We start from the raw sequence: 20,809 nt of genomic DNA on the forward strand, positions 1-20,809 counted from the left end.
AACAATCTGACAATCAAGTCTGACATTTTGGGAATTCACATTTACAATCTTACCTAGAGTTAAAAGAGAAAATCCATGTATTCATTTCATCCATGTGTCAAGTACAGAAATAGGTCTGTTTAGCCTAGCTTAGCTCAAAGACTAGAAGCAGAGGGAGACTGTTAGCCTGGTTCATTGGAAAGTTTTTAATTTTTTTATCTGACAACTACAAACATGTAAAGTTGAAACATTGTGGTTTTAGGTGAAATTGGTTGTAGCTGTTGGTTACTAGCTTGCTAGCTAACATAATAACAGCTTTGGAGGTGTTACATAATGATGTTTTTATCACCATGTGGGAGGTACAGTAATTACTACTTTCCAACTTGTAAACATCATTCACATCAACCACCAAGCAATTACGACTGGGAAAGTGTTTTTTCTGAAAGCTCTGACATGTCTGACTTGGCACAAATAACATGGAGGTGCCTGAAACGGCAAAAAGCAAACAAATATGGGTGCTGAAGTCAGCCACGCTCCATCACCAAGGCGATTAAATTCAAATGAACCGATGAATAGATATAATATTAAAACTTTGTTTGCATAGGCCATTTCAAAAACACAGCCTCAAAGTTTGCCTTCACAATAAGTGAAATGAAAACAGGTGAAACTAATGCAAGACAACAAATAAATCGATAAAAAAAGCTGTTATCTTGATGTTCACTGTACAAAATGTTACTCAGAGATTGAGAAAGTTGTTCATCCATGTTGAGGTGTTGAGGAGAAACACAGTCAGACCTGCAGCAATGAGTTTCTGTTGATGTGAACACTGATAAATCTTTCAGATCAGAGATCAAACTGTAAGTGAGTAGGAGCCACTGGATTTGCTCTGTAAACGCACCGCTCTTTAATATCTGTGCTATCTCGCAGGTGAAGGCCTTCATATCAGCTACGTGATCGGTGGAGTTCTGACCATCCTGGCTATTCTGATCCTCATCGCTGCTTTGATCATTTACAGGTCAGTCTGCTTGACACTTTTCCCATTGTTCTTACCCCCTGATCTTAAACAGACGGTGTAATGACTTCCGTTCAATACACAGGAAATAGTTCAATGCGTAAATCACATGCTGATTTTTAATCAACAGACATAAAAAGTCAAAGTTCGCTGACCCGGGAGTGAGCAACCTGACCTACAGTAACCCCTCCTACCGGACGTCCACGCAAGAGGTGAAGATCGAGGCGTCGCAGAAGCCTCCAATATACAACCAGCTTCGATATAAGAAAGAGGTAACAGACAGACTGGATACTGAAGTGAGAGCGACAGACTTTTTTTCTTCTTTCTGTTGAGTAGATGAATGGATTTAAGGTGAATCCATGATATTTTCTCAGAATGATCACAGACTGTGTAGCTGTATGGTGGGTAACCACAGAGACAAATGACTTCACTGTTTGTCTCTGGTCATATTGATTGTGATGGATTGTGACATGAGCAGGTTACAGACACCAGCGCTCATCTTCTCCTCCCCCTCTATCTCCCTCACTGCAGCTCTCTCATCCCTACAACTCCCTCTCTCCCTTTATCTTTTGACCCACTTGTCCCGTGGAGAGGTAGTTACACAGCATGGAGGAGTCGTGTCCTCTCCAGTTGTGTTTTCTCTGACTTGTCCTTCTTTGTTTTTCCTTGTTTCTTCTGTCTTTCTTCGCATGCAGTCTGCCATCCAATAATTAATCATTTCTCTCTTTGGTGCTGTTTCTGAGATCTATGATCAGCAGCATGCCAGTGTTTTTACTACTATATTTATATTTTATTTTCCTTGTGAAACTGACATTTCAACAGGCAGGTGATCTAAATGTATGGATAGATAATGTTAAAGGTGCTACATGTATTATATATCTCTCAAATTAATTGTGAAGCCTTGGAATAACCATAAGCAACATGTTGAGCATCATAAAGCCAACAGTTTCAGGCAAGAACACTGACATTGACTGATGTGAGCTGAGCTGTTGTCTTTTTTCATGCTGGAGATGAAGACACACTGTCCAAATTACTCCTGTACAACAGTTGACTGAATAATCTCCATGAGTATTATATGCAGCGCTGTAGCCTGGCTCCATGTGCTCTGGAAAAATAACACCATCCCCAAATTCAGTGGCTTTAAGCTGACAGCCTGGTGTTTTTGTTTGTGCTAATTATATACCTGTAGCACCTTAATCTGAAAATGAAAAACTAACTAACTCCAGAAGAAAGCACAGCAGCATTACTAAAAGGAACCAACTTGCTGTGCATGGGTTGTGTTTAAAGGTGACATCTTGTTCTGGGGTGTTGTGCAGTTTGTCTCTAATTAATCCTTAAAGGGGAATCCACCTTTTTACAGGCTGAACTTTTCAAATTTTGGTATTTGATGTTTTTCTAACCGATGTTAACATCAATGAACTGTAACTATTCTTTAAATAAGAGTGAAGGGATAGGATTAAGGAAGGAAGAAATAGAGAAAAAGAAATGGGCATGTGAGAAAGAAATTAAGGAAAGACTCGCAAAATCATAATTCGACCCCTGGGAATTGTTTAGTTGAACAGATTGAACCTGAGGGTGGATTTTTCCTTTAAACTGCTGACATACGCAGAGGCCATCACTCTGACTAGACTAACTGAGTCTCGTTGTCCAGGGGGGAGTGGACGGAGGCTACACCAAGGAAAAGATTCGCATTGTGGAAGGCGTGTGTCTCCTGTCCAATGATGAGCTTTACTGGGACGACCTAAAACAGATCAAGCCGTCCAGAGGAGGCCTGCACACCTGCATGCGCACAGACACCGTGTCCCTGCAGGCCAGCAGTGCTTCGCTAGATGATGGCGAGACAGAGCAGCTCCTCCAGGAGGAGGCGTCCGAATGCTCTTCCATAACCACCCTGACTCCTTCAGCCATCACCCCGCAGCGTCACGCCCAGCACAGCCTGCCCGACACTGGCTGGACCTCCACACGCAAGCCCTCTACCGAGAGCGAAGTGTGAGGGAGGCCCCGCCGCTGCCCTCTGTGCTTTATCTAAACCTCTGTTACACACATACACACACATACCTGTATTTATAGCTGGTACAAAAACACAAAGGTAAATAGGTACAAACACAGTAAAATTTGCATATGTAGAGTAACGGTACATATGAACCTGGTTAGACACAATTAAGCTCCCATAAACACAACTCCTGTCTCTGAAAATGGGGCTCCGTCCTACTTGTGCGTGCAAACAAACACACACACACACACACACACACACACACACACACACACACACACACAGTACAGTCCTTCAACAGTACCCTCAGTGCTACTGCCTTTAGGCAAAAATGATAGACTAATGAGCATGCTGGAATAAGAAAGCAAATAACTCTGGGGAGGAAGTGAGCAGAGAGACACGAGCGTTATCTGGAGCCTTTTTAAAGGATGCAAACGCTGAATGCGACGGACGCTTCTCTGTGTACAACTTCACCTTTACTTTTTGTGAATTTTTTTTTTTTTTTTGGACAAAGCTAAAATGACATACTCCCTGGATGATGTAACCATGATGCTCTCTCTAATACCACTCATGTCTTTATGAACTCTATTTATGAACGTTTTTGTACTTGTAGAGTGGGTTTGCTGACTTCCAGAGAACGGTGGGAGTGTTGTGTTAGAACTTTGTGCTGCAGGACCTGGGTTTTAAAGAGTTGTATTTATGACAGTGCCAAAGGGTGGGGCTTCACAGAGTCTCCATACTTGTTTCTGCATTTACACTACAGTAGAGATGTATCTTAATTACGGATCGTTGATTTTCCTCCACCTCAGTGACGACACCTGCTTCTGATTCCTTATTTTACAACCTCCAACGGGTCAAGCAAGGACTTGCTGTAGCTGGTGCTCTAAGCTGGTTGCAGAAGTCCATTCATCCTCAGCAAAAGTAAACTGAAAGGAGCCTTTTGTGTGTGTGTGTGTTTTTTTTTTTTTTTTTAAAGTTGTGACTCAACCATTGTTGATCCTCGGGCATAGAAGAGGAAGCCGTGATGAAGTAACAGCCTAAGTGCCAAACATTTCATTCTTTTTCCTCCTTCAACCTATATATTTATTTTTCTCAGAGGTTTTAAAAATGTACATTCTTTTTTTTTTTTTTTTTTTTTTTTTTTTTTTTTTTTTTTTTACTTGGGTTTGGTCACCCAAATCTTAAAAAAAACATATCTTCTCACTTACCACTGCTGCTGTTCAGCCATGCAGGTAGTTGTGGTTTTATTTACCCAGCTGATAGATACTGTATATGTCTCTGGGATTTCTCCTGCCCACAAACACTGGGGTTTACTGTGGAACTACTTCCTCAGTGCAAACTCGCATTGAAAATTTCTTTCATTGGTCTTTCCAAAAAAATATATATATATGGTTCAGGTTCCTGGGGTTTTCTATCCAGATAAATGATGATCTATGAGCACTTACTATTACAATTTGAACATGAACAATTGAACAACATTTGAACAATTTTGACATGTTTAAAAACAATTCATTTTTTAGCAACTAAAAAAAAAATTTCCTTGAGTGCAAGAGTGCATGTTGTACACTGTCGTCACCATTGTTCCCTCAGCCATGATATCCACCTTTAGCTTAGCTGTAATTCCAGCTGTATAACAAAAGTATACGCCATTCTGCCCTCCCTGTCCATTCTTATAGCTTGGTACTTTGACCCACAATGGTCTTAGGCATGCAGGTTGGTACTTTTTTTTTTTTTTGTTAAGGCTGCTACAAACATAAATATTATAATAATTACAACTACAGACAGGTAATGAATTAAAGGAAAAACCAACATAAATGTCTTGGTAAGGTGTTCGGCCACCACGTGTTGCCAGAACAGCATTGATTTTTCTACGTCTCTGGAGTCTGGACTGTACAGGAGGGATGAACACCATTCTTCCAGAAGGTATTGCCCCATTTGGTGTTTTGATGATGATGATGATGATGATGATGATGATGATGGTGGAGAGCACTGTTGAACATGTCAGTCCAAAATCTCCCATAGCTCATAGCAAATGATGTGAGTCGCATCATTTTCGTACTCGTGAAACCATTCAGTGACCCCTTGTGCCCTATGGATGGGGGTGTTGTTATCCTGTTTTTAGGTTTTTCCTTTAATTTGCCACCCATCTTTATTTTGTTAAAAAACAAATAAAAAAAATACCTTTTTTAACAAATTGACTTAACTGAACAGGATAATATTAAGAAGGATTGTGGTTTAGAGTTAGATCGTTAGATATCTGCATCACTACAAATTTCAATGTTATTTTTGAGTCAGATTTCCTTACTTCTAGAACATAATCACAAAAGTTTCAGTTCCACTTTGGCTCTCTACTGTTTTATTGGGGGAGTTGCAAGTTTCAAGAGGCTAATCTATCAGGAAACTTGGCACGTACAACCAAAAGTATCTGCGTGACCAAACACTACTAGAGGTAAATGAGAACATTTGTTCTTTTCACGATTTGAGTTTTAATCCATCAACTCTAAATCTGTAATGTAAAGGTGCACTCGCAGTGTCTGCCACAGTACAGCATAACAAATGGGTAAATTAGGAACACTGTGCATGTCTGACCCCATCAGACAGTGAGGGTTATAGTTTAGAAATATATCACTGACAACATAATGAAAAATGAATTTAATACAAGTAAAGATATTATGCATTGCTTTACCTTTAGAGTACAATTCTGTCTGTTGTTGAAATATGGTACAAGGAAATACTATATTGTTATATTGACAAATATATCAGTTAGACTTTATAGAACCATGTATTTTGAAGTATCTGCTACAAGCTCAGCAACTTGCTGATTTGCTGCTAGACGAAGCACTGAGGCCAATGAAAGAGGGTCTTGGCAGCTACATAACTACGGTCTCTGACGGTTGGTTGACAGTAGGCCTACAGAGCATCACAGCGACCCAGTAACCAATCATCCCGGCTCACAGTCCCTCCAACTCTGCTGCAGGAATGCTAAAACTGTACAGATTTTATCATGCTGATATAAGCAAAAACATTTCTGTTGAAGATATTGCGTTGATTCAGTTGTATAGTCTTTTGTACAAAGGGATTTCATGACCGTTTTTAGACTTGTATTAATTTTACTCACTGGAGAAGAACTTTTTTTGTTTTGTTTTGTTTTTGCTGGATTATTTTAACCACTGTGTTTCCAAGCCTTGTAAATGATAGGGAATATACCAGTTATTTAATAGTGCTCTTTTATCTTATGAAATACTGGTCGCGTATAGCTGTTGTAAAGTTAACAAAAAGAGGTATTTATGATTTCTGTTTGGTTGTCACTTGATGTGTAAATATGAAAAGACTGTATATGTATTTCCATGGCAGTACTAACAAGCTGTGTTGTGTGATATAGTGAATTATCCCTTTGCTATCTTTTAATATAAAATTGCATTTGCATTTCAATGAAACTTTTGGCTCACTCATCTGTGCACTTACTGCCCTTAAGACAAATGTCTTCCTTATCCGACACGATGATGATATATAGCAATAAATTAAATGCAGATGTTGTAGTATTTAGAGAGCCAACCGAGCACAAAAGTACATAACTTATACTATCAAATAAAGTTAGTTTCAGGCAGAGTGTTACAATGTCTGGAGGAAAGAACGTGAATTAGAAGATGTAAAGCAAGTTGCAGGTCCAGCCCAGGAGTTGGCACAACCTGAACCACAACCTAGACTCAGCTGGTATCTTTTGTAATAAAAGGTAAACAAATAAATATATAGACAAAAATACAGCAATGCTGTGAATCTTAATAGGGTTATACCATATAGACACTACTAATTCTGGACTACCTCACTCACCCCATAAGCCCCTGTTTATATGCCACATTCAGACTTAATTAAGAATACAATAACATATATTTTAATGTCATTGTGAGGAAATCATCTAGCAAAAAAATTCTATACCACTATCACGCAGTGAGGAAGTTTGGCCAGTTATGGTGAGTAGTGAGAACCATAGACGTCTCTGATAACCTGCCAGACTACTACATCCAGGGGTTAAAGTTTACTCACAGCTTTTACACACAAGCACACAGAGAAAATTACAAAATATTATACGGATGTCCTCTCGCCCGAAAAGATGCTGGGATAGGCTCCAGCCCCCCCGCGACCCTACTAGAGGATAAGCGGTAGAAAATGGATGGATGGATTATATGGATGTATATATTCTGCAAAAGACAAAGACTGCAGGGCTTCCATCACTTTTGCTGCTCTTGTGAAGCGACTGTGTGCACGTGACGGATATACAACTTGTCATTGGTGGAAATAGCTATCAATTGTCCAATAAACGTCCACCATCCCGGCGTTTCAGCCAATCAACGATCAGCTTTACTCGACGCACTTGTTTAAAACCAGAAAAGAAATAAGCTTGTCATAAGGACAAAGGTGTCCTAAGAAGAGTAAGAACTTCAAGAAAGAATGCTTATTAGAAGAGTGATACTGATACCTGCTCGGTTTTTGTAAGTATCCTTCAGGTGTTTTTGGTTAACTTTTTTGTTTTAGATAGAACTTTATAACATTTTAAAAACTGAAGCGAATGTAAGATGCTAGCATAGCTAACAGCTAACAATTTCGCTAGCTCGGCTAGCGCCCGTTAGTCGATGTTGGCCTTTTGCTTTAACCAACGTAACTGTTTGTTTGTAACGCCGAAGGAAAAAACATTATCAGCCAATCATTCCTGTTTGTTCCACTGCCACATAAGCCTGTTTTAGTTTCTTTACGATAGATTTCAAAAACCGAGATTGGCCACGTTTTATGCGCATGGCCGTGGCTAACATGCCTGCTTTGCATGGGCCGTCGTTTTACGCAGGTGTTGCTAATTGCGACCAACTTCTCACATTGCAGTGATTTAACAGACTCCGGACTAGCAGCCATGGCAGATGATACAGACTGGATGAAGCTACCTGCGGACCAGACATGTGAACGCAAGGTATACACAAACCAAGCAGGCATGTCGGTGTCCCCGACAGGTCGTTGCATGTAAGAGTCGGAGGGGTGGTGGCGGGTGAGAGTGATGAGTTGCACTAATCAGTTGGGGTGTCTGCTGCAGTGGCATCAGCACCCCAATCCGACCCAACCTGAGGACACAGAGTGTGCACAGGGGCCATCTGACTCAACCCATTTCCCCCCTTTGTTTGGTCAAAAGAGTTTGTTATGCATACTTATTTTTTTTTTTAAGAACATGTATTAATGCCCTCTGTTTTGTTTTCTTTCTCGTTTCTGTGTGGAAGGATGCTGTGCTGTGGAGTTTCTCAAGCTCCACTTCCCCCTCCCTCAAGCAGAACTTAACTATCAGCTTACTGACCTGAAGCCCAGCTCTTTCATTTCTCAAGGTTTGTTTTTAAATGTGCTGTCTAACTAGGATAATTATTTCTTTTGCTTTTACCAAAGGGTTTTCTTACTTTATTTTTAGTCACCCACAGTGCTATTGACAAGTGTCCTCATGTACCCTAATCAGTTTATTGGCTTCTGTCAACTAGTTTGTTTTTTTTGGGGTTTTTTTTATGCATTTTTATTTGACAAACCATGTGTATCAGTAACATTTCTTCATGCAAAATAGTTACTTATATTGGAAATTGGACAGCTGAGTGAATTTGTTATGGCAGTCAATATAGCTGCTGATCTTTTAGATTGATAAATTAAGCTGAATCACTTTCATTCTATCAGAAGGTATTTTGAGGACTCTGATCTACATTGTAAGCTGTATGAACCTTCTTCATCCAGACTGTTTACCAGGAACCTTTTTTAAAAAGTGGGGGACTCAACTGGGGAAACTAGGGTCACACAGGGTTGCACAAACTGAAATGCCTTTCCTTTGTTGTGCAATACCTTAATAGTGTTTTTAGAGAGCCACTAGGGTGTGACAGTGATGAGTTGCACTTTTAGTCAGGTTGCTGATTGCAGTGGCACAGCAAACCTGTCCTTGACAACCTGTGATGACACCCATTGTGCACAGGGGCCATCTGAGTCACTCAAAAACTGAAAGGGAGGGGGGGGCAGTGTTTAAAGGTTTTTCTTTTGTCATTTCTTGACCTACTATTCTGTGCTTTTGTTCTGCTCTCTTCCTTTCCCAGCCTGCAGATGGTAGACTTTAAAGATGTGGTTAGGAAAGATGTTGGAGCCATTGTGAACAAAATGTATCCCGCCAGCAAAAGTTTTGCCTTCATACTGTGTGGATTAAAGTCTGCCTACTCAAACCTGAGAGCTGGTGAGCAAAAACAGCCCAGTTCAACTAACTTTTGTGTATTTTTAAATTATGAAAAGCAAATCTTTTCTCTTACCTGTTTGTCCTCTTTTGTGGATTGTCTCATCTTTGTAAAAGGTCACAGCAAAAATGCACAAAATAAAGATGAGAAATGTAAAAACAAGGCTTAACCCATCATATTTTACATGGTGTAACATCCATGTGAATTTTTCAGTGCATAAAACAGATTGTTGGTTATTGGTGAAAATGAATGATGGCTTTTATTCACACCAATCACGTTTTCAGTCTGCTTGATGTCAGATGCTCAGTGACCTCTTGGCAATGGTAACATACAGTGAGAAGCTGTTTTCACTGTCTGTCTAGCACATTCATTTCTTACTGTGTTAATGACTTGGTACATTTCTATTCTATCATTTAACAGCTTCCATGAGCCAGCAGCTGCTCTGTTGGTCAATGATCCAGTTAAAACTTAGGCCACTTGATAGTTGGCTTCTTTAGGGAAACAAACTGCCCACAATAGTGTTTTTCAAACTTTTGTCCTTATTACTTAACTTTATAATAGTCTTTTAAATTTCTTTTGTCCTCTTTCTGTCTCCCTCCTTTTGTCCCTGCAGGTGTTCTGGCACCCAGAAAACTACCAGCCCCGTAGCAGCAGCCACTGGCTCTGTCGCAACTCCAAACCCAAGTTCAGCCTGGACCTCTGCCTGCTGCACACGTCTCCTGTTGTTGGTCCCTGAGCTGCTGCAATACAACCTGAGCTGATCTTGTCTGATGCGGAACGACATAGTTCCTGTATGTGAATTTCCACTAAGACCTTTTATAAGGTCCTAAACCTTTTTATGTTAACTAGTAAGGAGGGCTTGCTGTTAGCACTGAACTCCCAACTTTAAAAAATGTAAGATTTTAAATTGGCACTTTCATAGATTCAGAAGAAGTACAAATGGCTTTTAAGTGTCCTTTGGCTATATATTGAGATGGGTCTGATTTCTGTTGTAGTTCAGTGACTCGATGTCAAACCAGAAGCATCTGCAGGGCAGGAGCACCTCATTTGCTGAAGAGGCACAAACTGAAAGTCATTCTGATAAGAATCAATATTGGATAGTTCAACTGAAGTCACAATTGCAATTTTAAGTAATGGAAACAGGATATTGTATTGTAACTTGAATAATGAATATACAGTTCCTTAACAGAATTTTTGTTGTGCGCCCCCCCCCCCCTCTATTTTTCAGTGTAAAAATTCTGTGATATTAACATCAGATTGTGGTTTTGGTAAACTACAAGCAATGATGCTATGAGGGTTACCTATAATGTCAAAATTACCATCAGAGACGACATACATTTTTGTCTGGCCCATTGATGACATTGATGATTCTTTGTAGGCTCTGTCTGCTTATCATCGTGACCCAAATCCTGCCTGTGTTAATGCTGGTCACAGCCCAGATTCTGTTTGGCGACCTGAATGTCAGCAGGCAGGTTTTTACACAGGTGAGGGCATATTTCCTTTTTAATCAATTTGATGCATTTTTTTTATTCTGGGTGAAAAATTTAGTCTGACTCTGTAAAAGAGTGGAGTTAAAACAAATGATAGAAAAAATATCTATTGAGCTGTTTTTTGTTTTATAAACATTTTTGCTTTAAATTACTGAAGACAAACTTTTCCATTTCTACTCAGTCTTGTCTGTTACTCTGAAGACAGACCCATCTGTCTTCTGTTTTTTGCTGTGCAGATGGACGAGGTGTTGGACCAGAGTAGGATGTCAGAAGCCAACAGCATCAGCAGTGCTGTACAGCAGCTGCACAGCATCTTCAGTATCAACACTGACCATTGTGTACCATGGGAAGACATCTCACAGTTCTATATGCTGTATTGTGAGCTTATTGCTGTTGAGGAACACAGGAGGAAATCCAGTTTAACTAATTTAGACCGCCTTCATTTTTCCAGCTGTTTTATTTAATTTACATAATTCAATCAAATCAAAAATTTACTGCTTAAATTAAAATCTTAAACTAGAGAAATGGGGTGTTCCTAAACTTTTGACCGGTAGTGTATTTCTAACACTGTTGTCATGGCATCCAACTTTTCAGTAATACTTTTGAGTCTGGCAGTTTTTTACAGTGGTGACTGGAAGGGGTTCACAGTGTCAGTGGATTCCTCTGAAGGTGTTGCAGTTTTTGTGGTTTTCTTGCATCATCAGAGGCCACAGCTCATCATAAATATCTGCAATATTCTCAGAGGTTTTGTCAGCCAGCAGCAGCTCCTCAGACTTTATAATCTGTGCATTTTGAAGCTGGGTCTGGGCAACATGACATAAAATCCATATGCTTTTCATTGACCTCAGTAATAATAAAGGCAACAATTTAAAAGCATTTTTTTTTTTTTTTTTCTTTTTTTTTTTTTTGGGTGGGGGCACCAATTCTGACTTTATTAAACAGACTGGGGACAAACCAAACATGACTGGAACATAAAGAGTCTATCAACCTTTAAAACAACCTTTTGTGCTTTGGTCATTTCATTTAATAAATTTTAATTTGGCTTTTATTTTGTTGGAAGTAATTGGGTGAAAAATTGGAACTTTTTTTTTTTTTTCTTTATATAAAGTGCAACAAGACAACATCATTAGCCAGAGCTGTCAAATACTGGTACATTACACTGGGTTTTCCAACTTTCACATGGATTGAGTTCTAGTCGTTGACTTGATTAGGTGGGGAGGGATCATAGTTACTATACTTCATTTAAATCCAACTTCAGCTGCAGAATTGCTTTTTCATTTTAGCTACATTTTTAATTTTAATCTGCATGCTATTGGTAAGTCAGACCAGTTTAAGACAAAGAAGTGACAGCCTGGTGTCTTCCATAGCTCTCCAATCGCTGCTGTACAGCATGTCTTTAACCACCAGGTGGCAGTTGAACATCAGTGTTCCTCCTGTCTGGAAAAAATGCATGTGTCCTAGTGCTGCCTCAGTCCCATGTGAAATAAGGAAACGCGTTTCAATGGTTTGTTTCTGTTACAGGCTCCACACAAAAATGTCTGCAGTTCCTCCAGGGAGAAAACTCAGTGGCCAAAGCTACAACTGTGACTAAAACCTTTGTCTTGGAGGCAGGTTCCCACAAATCTTTTGATTCTGTAATTCCTTCACCAAACTCGCAAATCCCCATTTTGAATATTCACATCGCTTTAGTAGTTAAGAGGTTCTTTTACCAAAGTCTGTTTGCTAAGAAAAGTGTTTCTGCTTGACAGTCCTTTCAGGATATTTAGGATTCTGGATGGAAAAAAGGTGTATGCAGTTAGGTTTGACACACAATGTTTAAGAATGGACTACAGCTATGTTACAGCACTTAGAATCAGTTCAGATGTCAACATAAAAACGTTATATAACAAGTCATCACATATAAACAATATTTTACTCAATTCAATTATTGTATATAAATTTTAAAAAAGTTCATGTTCCGTCAGACTTTCCATACCTGTAAGTAAGCTAGGTTATTTGATGCCAGTGTAATACTGTACAACCTGTGTGATGACAGGTCAAAAATATAGTGATCCTCAGTTAACTGTACTTCTTGACTCTGATACAGGCTGACACTGAATGGAGAGTGTATGATAGATGAACCTCTGATTTTAATGACTGTGGCAGTTTTGCCTGGAGTCAGAAGCAACGTTACCTTCGACCTCAAAGGTCTGAGTGCTGTGTAAGAGCTTACCTGTTATTGAGCTGTTTGCATATGTTCGCCCCAAAGTTTGGCATGAAAGGTGCTATTCAGATGTCAAAAATTGAAACGTAAAGTAAATTAGTGTAAATGATTTAATTATTCACAGTGCCTTTAATCTTTTTTAAACTGCTGGGAACACTGATTAATAACTTCACCACATTCTACAAAGATTATTTTTGTATTCAAGTCAAAGTCCGCTGTGAAGGGCGCTCGGTGACTTCACTCGATGTTGAACAAGAGACAAATCAATTATTCATCTCTTTAATTGTGAACCTACACCAGATTTCTTCTTAGAGCAGCGCCTCAAAGGTTGCGTAGTCTTGTTTATGGCAGACCACTGTCATTAACTTAAAGACATCTCAGAGCACCATGGGAGTCATCTCGAGTGCCGGCTAATGTCAATCCAGTTGTTGCTTTTTTTTTTCCCCCCCTCAACCCTCCCAAAGCCGTCAACATCAGCCGAGCTGTCTGTCAGGCTGTGTCACAGAGCTGAACAGAGCCCTCCGTCTGGGCACTTTTCCTGTCAGACTGAACCCGACTGTACTAGTCTGTAGCCTGACACCACTGCTATAGCAACCAGAGAGCAGCAGGCTGCTCACTGTGTGTGCACTGACAGGAGGAGGTGGTTATGATGGCCGTGGTGGAACATTTCGTTCAAAGATGTTGTTTTATAGTCTCTTGTACGGAGTGAAATTTGGGCTGTGATGTGCTTTATGGTCTGTTCACTGACATGCTATCTTTCAGTCCTGTTCTCCCTCTGGCTGTCTGAGGATAGCAGTCCTCCTCTCTTCCCTCCTGCCCTTCTACCTTCTTCATTCTCTCTGCTGCAGTTGAGACAGATGTTCTCGTTCACTTTGCAGTGTGTTTGATTCTCTGGGAGCAACAAACTAATTATTTGCAGTTTTCATCATCTTGTTTTCAGATGTGCTCTGGTTCGGAACGGACATCATGGATGCTTGGCAAACTTATGGACTGTGGTGTATTTTATTGCAGGTTTAGCATTGCAAAAATATGTTGTTTTTTTTTTCCATTATTGGTCAACGGCAGTTTCAAATGTAAAAGTTAAGTATTTGAAGTTGACACAAAAGCTTCCCTTCGATGACATTTTTGCCACTGAAATGAGCTGAATTCAGTGCAAATGTTTTTGTCCTTAGACCGAGCTGAAAGGCTTTGCAGGTGTTCACTCTTGAGATTTCCTTAATTTGGCTTTGTATAATTTATACTGGCTGTTGGCGGAGTTGCTCATCGTGCTGCATATGTCCTTTTACAGGTAGAAAAACATTCAGAGTTGCTTTCACATGTCCACAAGGGATTTTAAAGAGGTTTTTTTTTCTCTGTCTCTCGTCTCATTTCCCTCTCTGTCCCTGCAGAAAGCTGTGACTCAGGGCTGTGATTGACAGGAGTGCAGAGAGCGATCATAGAGGACTGACTGACTAGACTTTGTGACCGCAGGCAGCTCTTGTATTGCTTTTAACTGATCTCCGGGGGGAGTTGAGGAACATCCAGCTGTCCACAGATGTTTCCCTAGTATTGCAGGGGGAAAAAATATGTCCAAGCACCTGTGAAGAGTGAAGCAGAGTCGGGGCATCTCTTAAAAGGGATAAATATGTTTGTGCAGCCTGAGGAGGCCGTCCTGCGAGTGTGCAGGTCCAGAGGGAGCTGCACCTTTCACGGTGCTCTGAACACACTTGTTCAGGTTGCTGTGCAGATGGCGATCAAAGGAAGATTTCATATCAACAGCTACAACAGCTTCTCTGCTAACCAGGTCATGTTGATTTGTTCATCTCCTGAAAATGACCCATCGGGGACGTAACCCTCAGCCCCCAGTGAGCTGCGTACATGAATGAACATGCTGGTCACATGTTTGGCCAACACATGTTAATAGTAAGAGGCAGCTCGGTGTCAGTTAATTAAGAGCTATGCAGAAAAATGTGCCTTTGTAGGATTTTGCCTTAAAGGGCCTCATCAATCCATGATGAACATGTGATGTTAATGGCTGCGTTTCAGATTTACTAGATGGTATCACTGACACATTTGTGTGGTGGGTTTAATCAGATCAAATTCAGATAAACCCGCATCTTTGCTTTGACTTTATAGGCAAATGCGCCTCTAACATTGGTCATCTGCTAGATAACCTGTTTTAAAAAATTTCAATTTTTTTCCAAAACCTTTTCCATATCAAGCTGCGGAGGGTTTGTCTATTTGCCCCGTTCAGATCATATTCATATCAACACATCTGATGTATTCCTTTAATGTTTTTTGTTTTTTCTGTCATTGAAATGGCCAATGACTCAAAATACAATATAATGAGTTTTAAACCATGAATTTCCCCTAGGGGATAAATAAAGTATATATCTATCTACCTATCTATCTATCCATCTATGAGTATATGAGCTTGAGCTGGTTTTGCTGGGGAGAAGATGTGAATCAGAGCTGCAGCTAAATTTGGTTGGTGTGTTGCAGATCTGCACTTTCTGAATTCATCTAACAATGAACTTCTGACTTCTGTTTTATCAGATAACTACAAAGTCTAAATTTTAGGGTCGGCACGCTTTGAACTGTTGTATGTGGCAGTGAGTGACGGTGTGTTTCTAACTGTACTGTTTCTTGGGGTTGACAAATTTTTCTACACTACTATTTCATGTACACAGGCTCTTACCCTGGAATTTTATCAAAGAACTAAATATTTTCTAACGCAGTTGCTCGTCCTTTGCACCAATCATACAGCTTAAACTTTAAAGGAGCTATTTGTAAGTTTTTCCTATTGCTACATAGCCAACGTCAGTTTTAACAGCTGTTTATTTACCAGTCTAGAAGAAACATTGTGAGACTTCTTCAAACTTCATTCCTTTACTCACCAATAGCTGTCTTCAGTGGTGGAAAGCAACTCCGATGTTAACTCTTGTCCCTATCACTTCTTTTATTCGACTGAAGTTAGCACGCTAACTAGTTAGCCTCGGCCCATCTTGTCACTTTCCGATAGCAACTCACTGCAGCCTCCAATCTGCCCTGAAGACGCTCAGAGGACACATTATAACCTCCTGTCTTGTAAACACGTCAATGTGTGAAGCGTTTGTCAAGCAACAATCACTGCCACCTGCTCCTGTCAAGAAACCAAGTTTGGCAACAGAGAAAATTTAAAAATTGCAAAGTGTCAGTCACCTAACTTTCATCTGTGCAGAATGTGGAACCCTAGACAGCCCCCCAAAATAATAGCTCTTCTTACTTCCAACCAATTCGAGAAAATGTTCAGAATTCAATTTGCTGCTGATCTTTAAGCCGCTGCATCTTTGTGTGATACTGTGGATTTAAATTAAGGTGCAGTTTCAAACTTGTCATTGTCACTGAAAGTGTCTTGTTCCTAGTTTCACTTTGTATCTTATATAATACCTCTGTGGTTGTGCAGATACCGAGGGAGGCTCCTACAGGAGTGCATACCCACCAAACATTTGTCTATACACACGTAAATGTCCAAAAACAGATAAAAGATTGAAATGATAATACGCCAGAATGTTCTTCACACCGTTTCAACCCTGTGTGCTTTATTTGTATTTGCTTGGGAATGAAAAGGAACACGTACATAAAAATACAGTGAGGGATTTAACTGTTAGGCTGTTTTTCAGCCGCAGTAACGTGTGGCTGACACAAATGAAATATTCCTGTACTTTCCCCACTGAAGGTGGGGAGTTCTTCTTCTTTAAAACAGGCAGAGACACACACATACAGGTCGCAGAGTAGACGCTTCTCTGACTGCTGTTTAGTGTAATATGAGTCATCATAAGGTTAAGTGGAAAACGGTTAAAACTGGAAACAGTTTATAATAATTAGTAACAGCTAATGCCTTTGGCTGAAGTTTATGCTTGCCTAATGAAAGCAGTGTGCAGCACATTGGTATCTAGCTCTGTGCCAGTGTAGGTGTTCAGAAAAAACCACAAGGGAGCACACAAATGAATAGCGTGTTTTTGTTTATTCCACCTCAGGAAAACGTAACTAAAATAGGCTGCCGTTCAATAGACTTGGTTCTGCCGTGATTCTGGTTCAAAGACACGCCATTTATTTTCATAAAGCTTATGTCTTTGGGCAAATCAAAGCAATGAGTGCACATTCTGATATCATATAGAAGGCTTTCAGAAATATTGCAACACCTCTCTGCTCTGAAATTGTGTCATGCAGATTGCATTTTTGCGGTGAGATCTGTCAAAGAATGTTTTTTTCCCCCCCCTCAGATTTTCATATTCATGTGGAGCTCATGAATACATCATGACTTCTCTGTATCCTGTGCACCAGTGGAGGCAGACAGTGATGGAAGAGTTGGGAGGTGTGAAGTTACAGATTTTCTGTTGGAATAGTGAAGCGTTTGTGCCCGAGTAGACCTCCACCAGAAACCTCTGGAAAAGTGTACTGGGGGTGGAGGGGGATTAAAAATAGATGATTATTCTCTCATAACTCTTCATTTTTACTCTTTTACTCTTACAGCCAGTCTCACTTATCAAAGCCAGAATGGGGAGTTGACCTTTTCGCAAGCTATCAGAAAGAGAGCAGGAACTTGTCTGGTTAAATATGCAACAGGGCACATGGAGGAGACATGGAGATACCAAATGTTTCAAAGGAAAATTCAAAATCTGTTCAAAATTTCTCCTTCAGTATGAAATCTGTGCGTGTGTGCCAGTCAAGGCCATCGGTTTCCCCACCTCACCCACAACTCAGAGTTTTCTTGTGGGTGTAAGTAGAATATGTGTGTATTAGCACTCCAAACAGGACCACCAGGTACAGGAGGTGAGAGCACCTGAGAAATTTGAGCATTTCTTGCCAATGCAAATAGGTAGCAGGTTTGTTGAGATGTTGCCTTAGGAATTAAAGAATTTCCAGAAAATAGAGCCAGTGGGTAGTTCAGTGAACATGGGAACTCGGAGCATTCCTGTTAAAAAAAAGAAGTGGATCTACCAGGAAGTAGGTAGTTGAGGTGGTCTTAACATTACAGAACCTTCTAAGCAAATACAGAATCCCAGAGTAGTTTAGGGGGGGCTGCCAGCATGACGTGTGCACTGACAATACACAGAGTCATAGGGTAGTTTAGGGAACTTAGGAAATGAGAACTTCCCAGTATATACACAGAGGCACTAGGTAGTTGAGGTGGCCTGGGGGATTAGGGTGCATCCAGAAAATGAACAGCCAGTGGGTAGCGCAGGGGCCTTTAAGTAGTCGCAGCAAGTACGCTTAGCCAGTGGGTCGCTGACAGCGCGATGGAAATGGTAGCACACCCAGCAAATACACCGAGCCAGGCCAGCTCTGCCTGTTTAAAAAACCATGGAGTCTCAGTAATGATTGACATAAGAAAATAGACACCTGCAAACCCTCATGTGATTTAAATGAAATATAATAGATTTCACCTTTAAATCATTCCTACAGCAGATGCAGTTGCATCCAAAGGTGGAATGAATGGGAGGATTTTTCACAGTTTTTGGGGAATAGAATGATATTGTGCAAAGATATTGTTGTGCAGTGTGTCAGGTGGCTGACCTGTTCTTATCTGGCATATGTATCACAGATGTAGACGAGCAGAAGAGGAAAGCAGCTAAATCGCTCGGCATTGTCACCGGAGATTTGGACGCTGAATAGATGTGAGCTTCAGTCAGATCCAGGCTGAGATTAACCTTCCCCGCTGTCCTCTCGCCTCCTCAGAGGTCCGGCCATGATGGACGACCTCTCCTTCGCACACACAATACACACAGCTCTCACTTCTTGTGCCCATTAAGAACGTATCCTTATAAACGGATTAGGAGGCCGGTAATGGAAACTCAGGGAACTTGCTCCCATAATCTCCTGCTTGATACCTTTTGCTCTGATCAATCTTTGTTTGGGTGCCTCGGAGGTAGCTGTGAAATGTCAATGGCTCCAATCTGAGAGGTGAGGGCGTGTGTATGTGTGTGGTTGAGGGTATTCAATGTCAGATGTCGGATTCATTTGTCTAACTTGTTGGGTGCAGATTCATATTGTGCACTGGCTTGGGGTGTCGAGAGGAGCCATTAGTTATTATCTGTGAAGGGTGTTGCATTTTTGATTTATTCGGTGCTGCAGCAGAGATTGTGCTGGTGCATTATACCATCATTATGGCTTCAAGCGTGACCCAAATTTCCTCTGCCCCTCTTAACTCACCCTCCTCCTTCCTTCCTCCCTTCCTCTCGTCCTCTGCCTTCCACTGTGGCATCTGAATCCAGACGGAGAGCAGACTGTGTGTATGGTGTGACCACGGCTTATTATGAGCCTCAGCTGCACTGTTACACTAGGCCAGGGCTGGAGATGGAGAAAGAGGAGAGTCAGAGGATATAAGGAGAGGCTGGGAGAGAGGAGAGCAGTTAAATGTAATACTATCAAAGAAAGAACGCAGAATTTTGACAGATCATGTAGGAAGGTTTCAATAGATGCACATAACGTAAGGGTATGAGTAAGATTTTTCTAAATGGCTCCTCCACTTAAGGTTTTAAACTGTGGCTGTTTTGCTTCTTCTGCAGCATGCACACATGATGAGGACATTTCTGCTCATCCTCGGCTATGATTTATTTGAAAGTCGTGAATACTCACTAATAGGCAATTTTAAGACACATACAGATGTTAATGCACCACAACCACTACCTTCAATGCTCCTGCTCATAGATTCTACAAGTCTGTAGAACACCATTCATCCAAAAGAAATACCCTCATTCTGCGTTTTGATGATGATGATAGTGGTGGTGGAGAGCGCTTCAGCCGGATCGAGATCCGGTGGCTCTTAAGGCCATAGCAAATGATTCACATGGTTTTCTTACACATCAGACCATTTAGAGACGCCTGTGAGGAACTGCATCTGCATTTGTTGTGTCTCTCCGTTCAGTTATTCAGGTTTTTTATTTACTGTATTTCCCATGTGTATCTCATATCATCACCCATGATGAAAAAGTTCATACTGACATGGTCTTAGACGAACGGCGTCCTTGAAGTCCAGTCAGTCAGTTGCACTGTTGGATTCAGCCATTTGAGTATTGAAGGGCAAGAAATGTTGTTCAAGGGAAAGTATTGGTATTGTCTGGTCTTATTTAACCAACTGCCCCGCTCCCTTCTCCTTGTCCCCAATCACTGCTCATGTGAGTGAATCCCATGCAGGGACACACTGTGTCATACTGTCAAATCCCTACACTGCCTAATGTTATGCCGCGCCACAGTCCTGTTGTGATGCTTATTTGACACTCCACCGTGCTCTTTTGGTCTATTTCTTTCTCTGACTCACTGCTCTGCTTTCTGTCCTCGACTCATTTTTTTTTTTGTCCTTGCTGTCTCAAGGTGAGTCCTGACACAATCAGCAGCAGTGGGAGCCCTCAGCTCAGTCTGCTCGCCGTCTCGCAGGCCTCTCATGCCAGAACGGTGACCTGGGAAACATCCAACTGGGTAAGTCAAACATAGCAAAGAAGCATGTGGTCCGGATCAAGGTTGAGCGCTGGGATAAACTCTGCTCTGTTTGATGAAAAAGTTTATTGTATAGATTCAGCAAGTCATACAAATTTCATTTTAGGATTTTATTTGGTAAGCGTTTGTTTCTGTGATGGTGCTGCACTGCACCTCACAGATGTCACCTACATGATGAGATTAGCATTTTCTGTCAATTAAAGCTAGAGTCAGGTTTCCCACGATTCACATGGGGACAACACGATACAGTGTTTCAGGATAGTATCTGTTCCAATGAATGCGGCTCACCAAGCGCACATGTCGTCATATCACCTGTGTGTACCTGGTTGTTGGTTTCTGGTAATATGAACAATTCCACAGTCGAGCTTTTTTAACATGACTTTTATTTTGGAGAGCCACTGAAGACAAAGGGTGGCTTGTAAGGGAAGGTTTAGGGGA

At 40.8% G+C, this 20,809-nt stretch overlaps 1 protein-coding gene, 1 long non-coding RNA gene and 2 other non-coding genes across 7 annotated transcripts in view; all 4 read left to right on the forward strand.

Annotated features, from left to right (window-relative positions):
• lrp4 (low density lipoprotein receptor-related protein 4) overlaps positions 1–6,421 on the forward strand; it is a 117,389-nt gene extending 110,968 nt beyond the window's left edge. For both annotated transcript variants that reach the window (XM_023404171.2, XM_087173452.1), the window contains exons 36-38: positions 907–994; positions 1,122–1,263; positions 2,643–6,421. In XM_023404171.2, coding sequence (XP_023259939.1) covers positions 907–994; positions 1,122–1,263; positions 2,643–2,984 — 572 coding nt within the window. In that variant the 3' untranslated portion in view covers positions 2,985–6,421. The remainder of the gene's footprint in view (positions 1–906; positions 995–1,121; positions 1,264–2,642) is intronic.
• A 937-nt stretch (positions 6,422–7,358) lies between these two features.
• The window catches only part of LOC111653569 (uncharacterized), a 49,775-nt gene continuing 36,324 nt past the window's right edge, over positions 7,359–20,809 (forward strand). Inside the window, exons 1-7 of one of the 3 annotated variants that reach the window (XR_015437129.1) lie at positions 7,359–7,474; positions 7,860–7,944; positions 8,246–8,347; positions 9,089–9,222; positions 9,834–10,011; positions 10,599–10,704; positions 20,249–20,353. This is a non-coding gene — a long non-coding RNA (uncharacterized LOC111653569). Of the gene's footprint in view, positions 7,475–7,859; positions 7,945–8,245; positions 8,348–9,088; positions 9,223–9,833; positions 10,012–10,598; positions 10,705–10,946; positions 11,710–20,248; positions 20,354–20,809 lie in introns of those variants that run through there. The other 2 variants (XR_015437131.1, XR_015437130.1) reach the window with 2 other exon arrangements.
• On the forward strand, positions 8,019–8,132 carry LOC111653571 (small nucleolar RNA SNORD67). Its single transcript, XR_002760685.1, has one exon. It is a non-coding gene; the product is annotated as a small nucleolar RNA SNORD67 (small nucleolar RNA).
• On the forward strand, positions 8,874–8,987 carry LOC111653572 (small nucleolar RNA SNORD67). Its single transcript, XR_002760686.1, has one exon. It is a non-coding gene; the product is annotated as a small nucleolar RNA SNORD67 (small nucleolar RNA).

This window comes from Seriola lalandi, unplaced genomic scaffold (assembly GCF_002814215.2).
Source record: "Seriola lalandi dorsalis isolate HSWRI2012SDOR001 ecotype SW California unplaced genomic scaffold, Sedor1 jcf7180002054228, whole genome shotgun sequence".
NCBI classification, from domain to species: domain Eukaryota; kingdom Metazoa; phylum Chordata; class Actinopteri; order Carangiformes; family Carangidae; genus Seriola; species Seriola lalandi.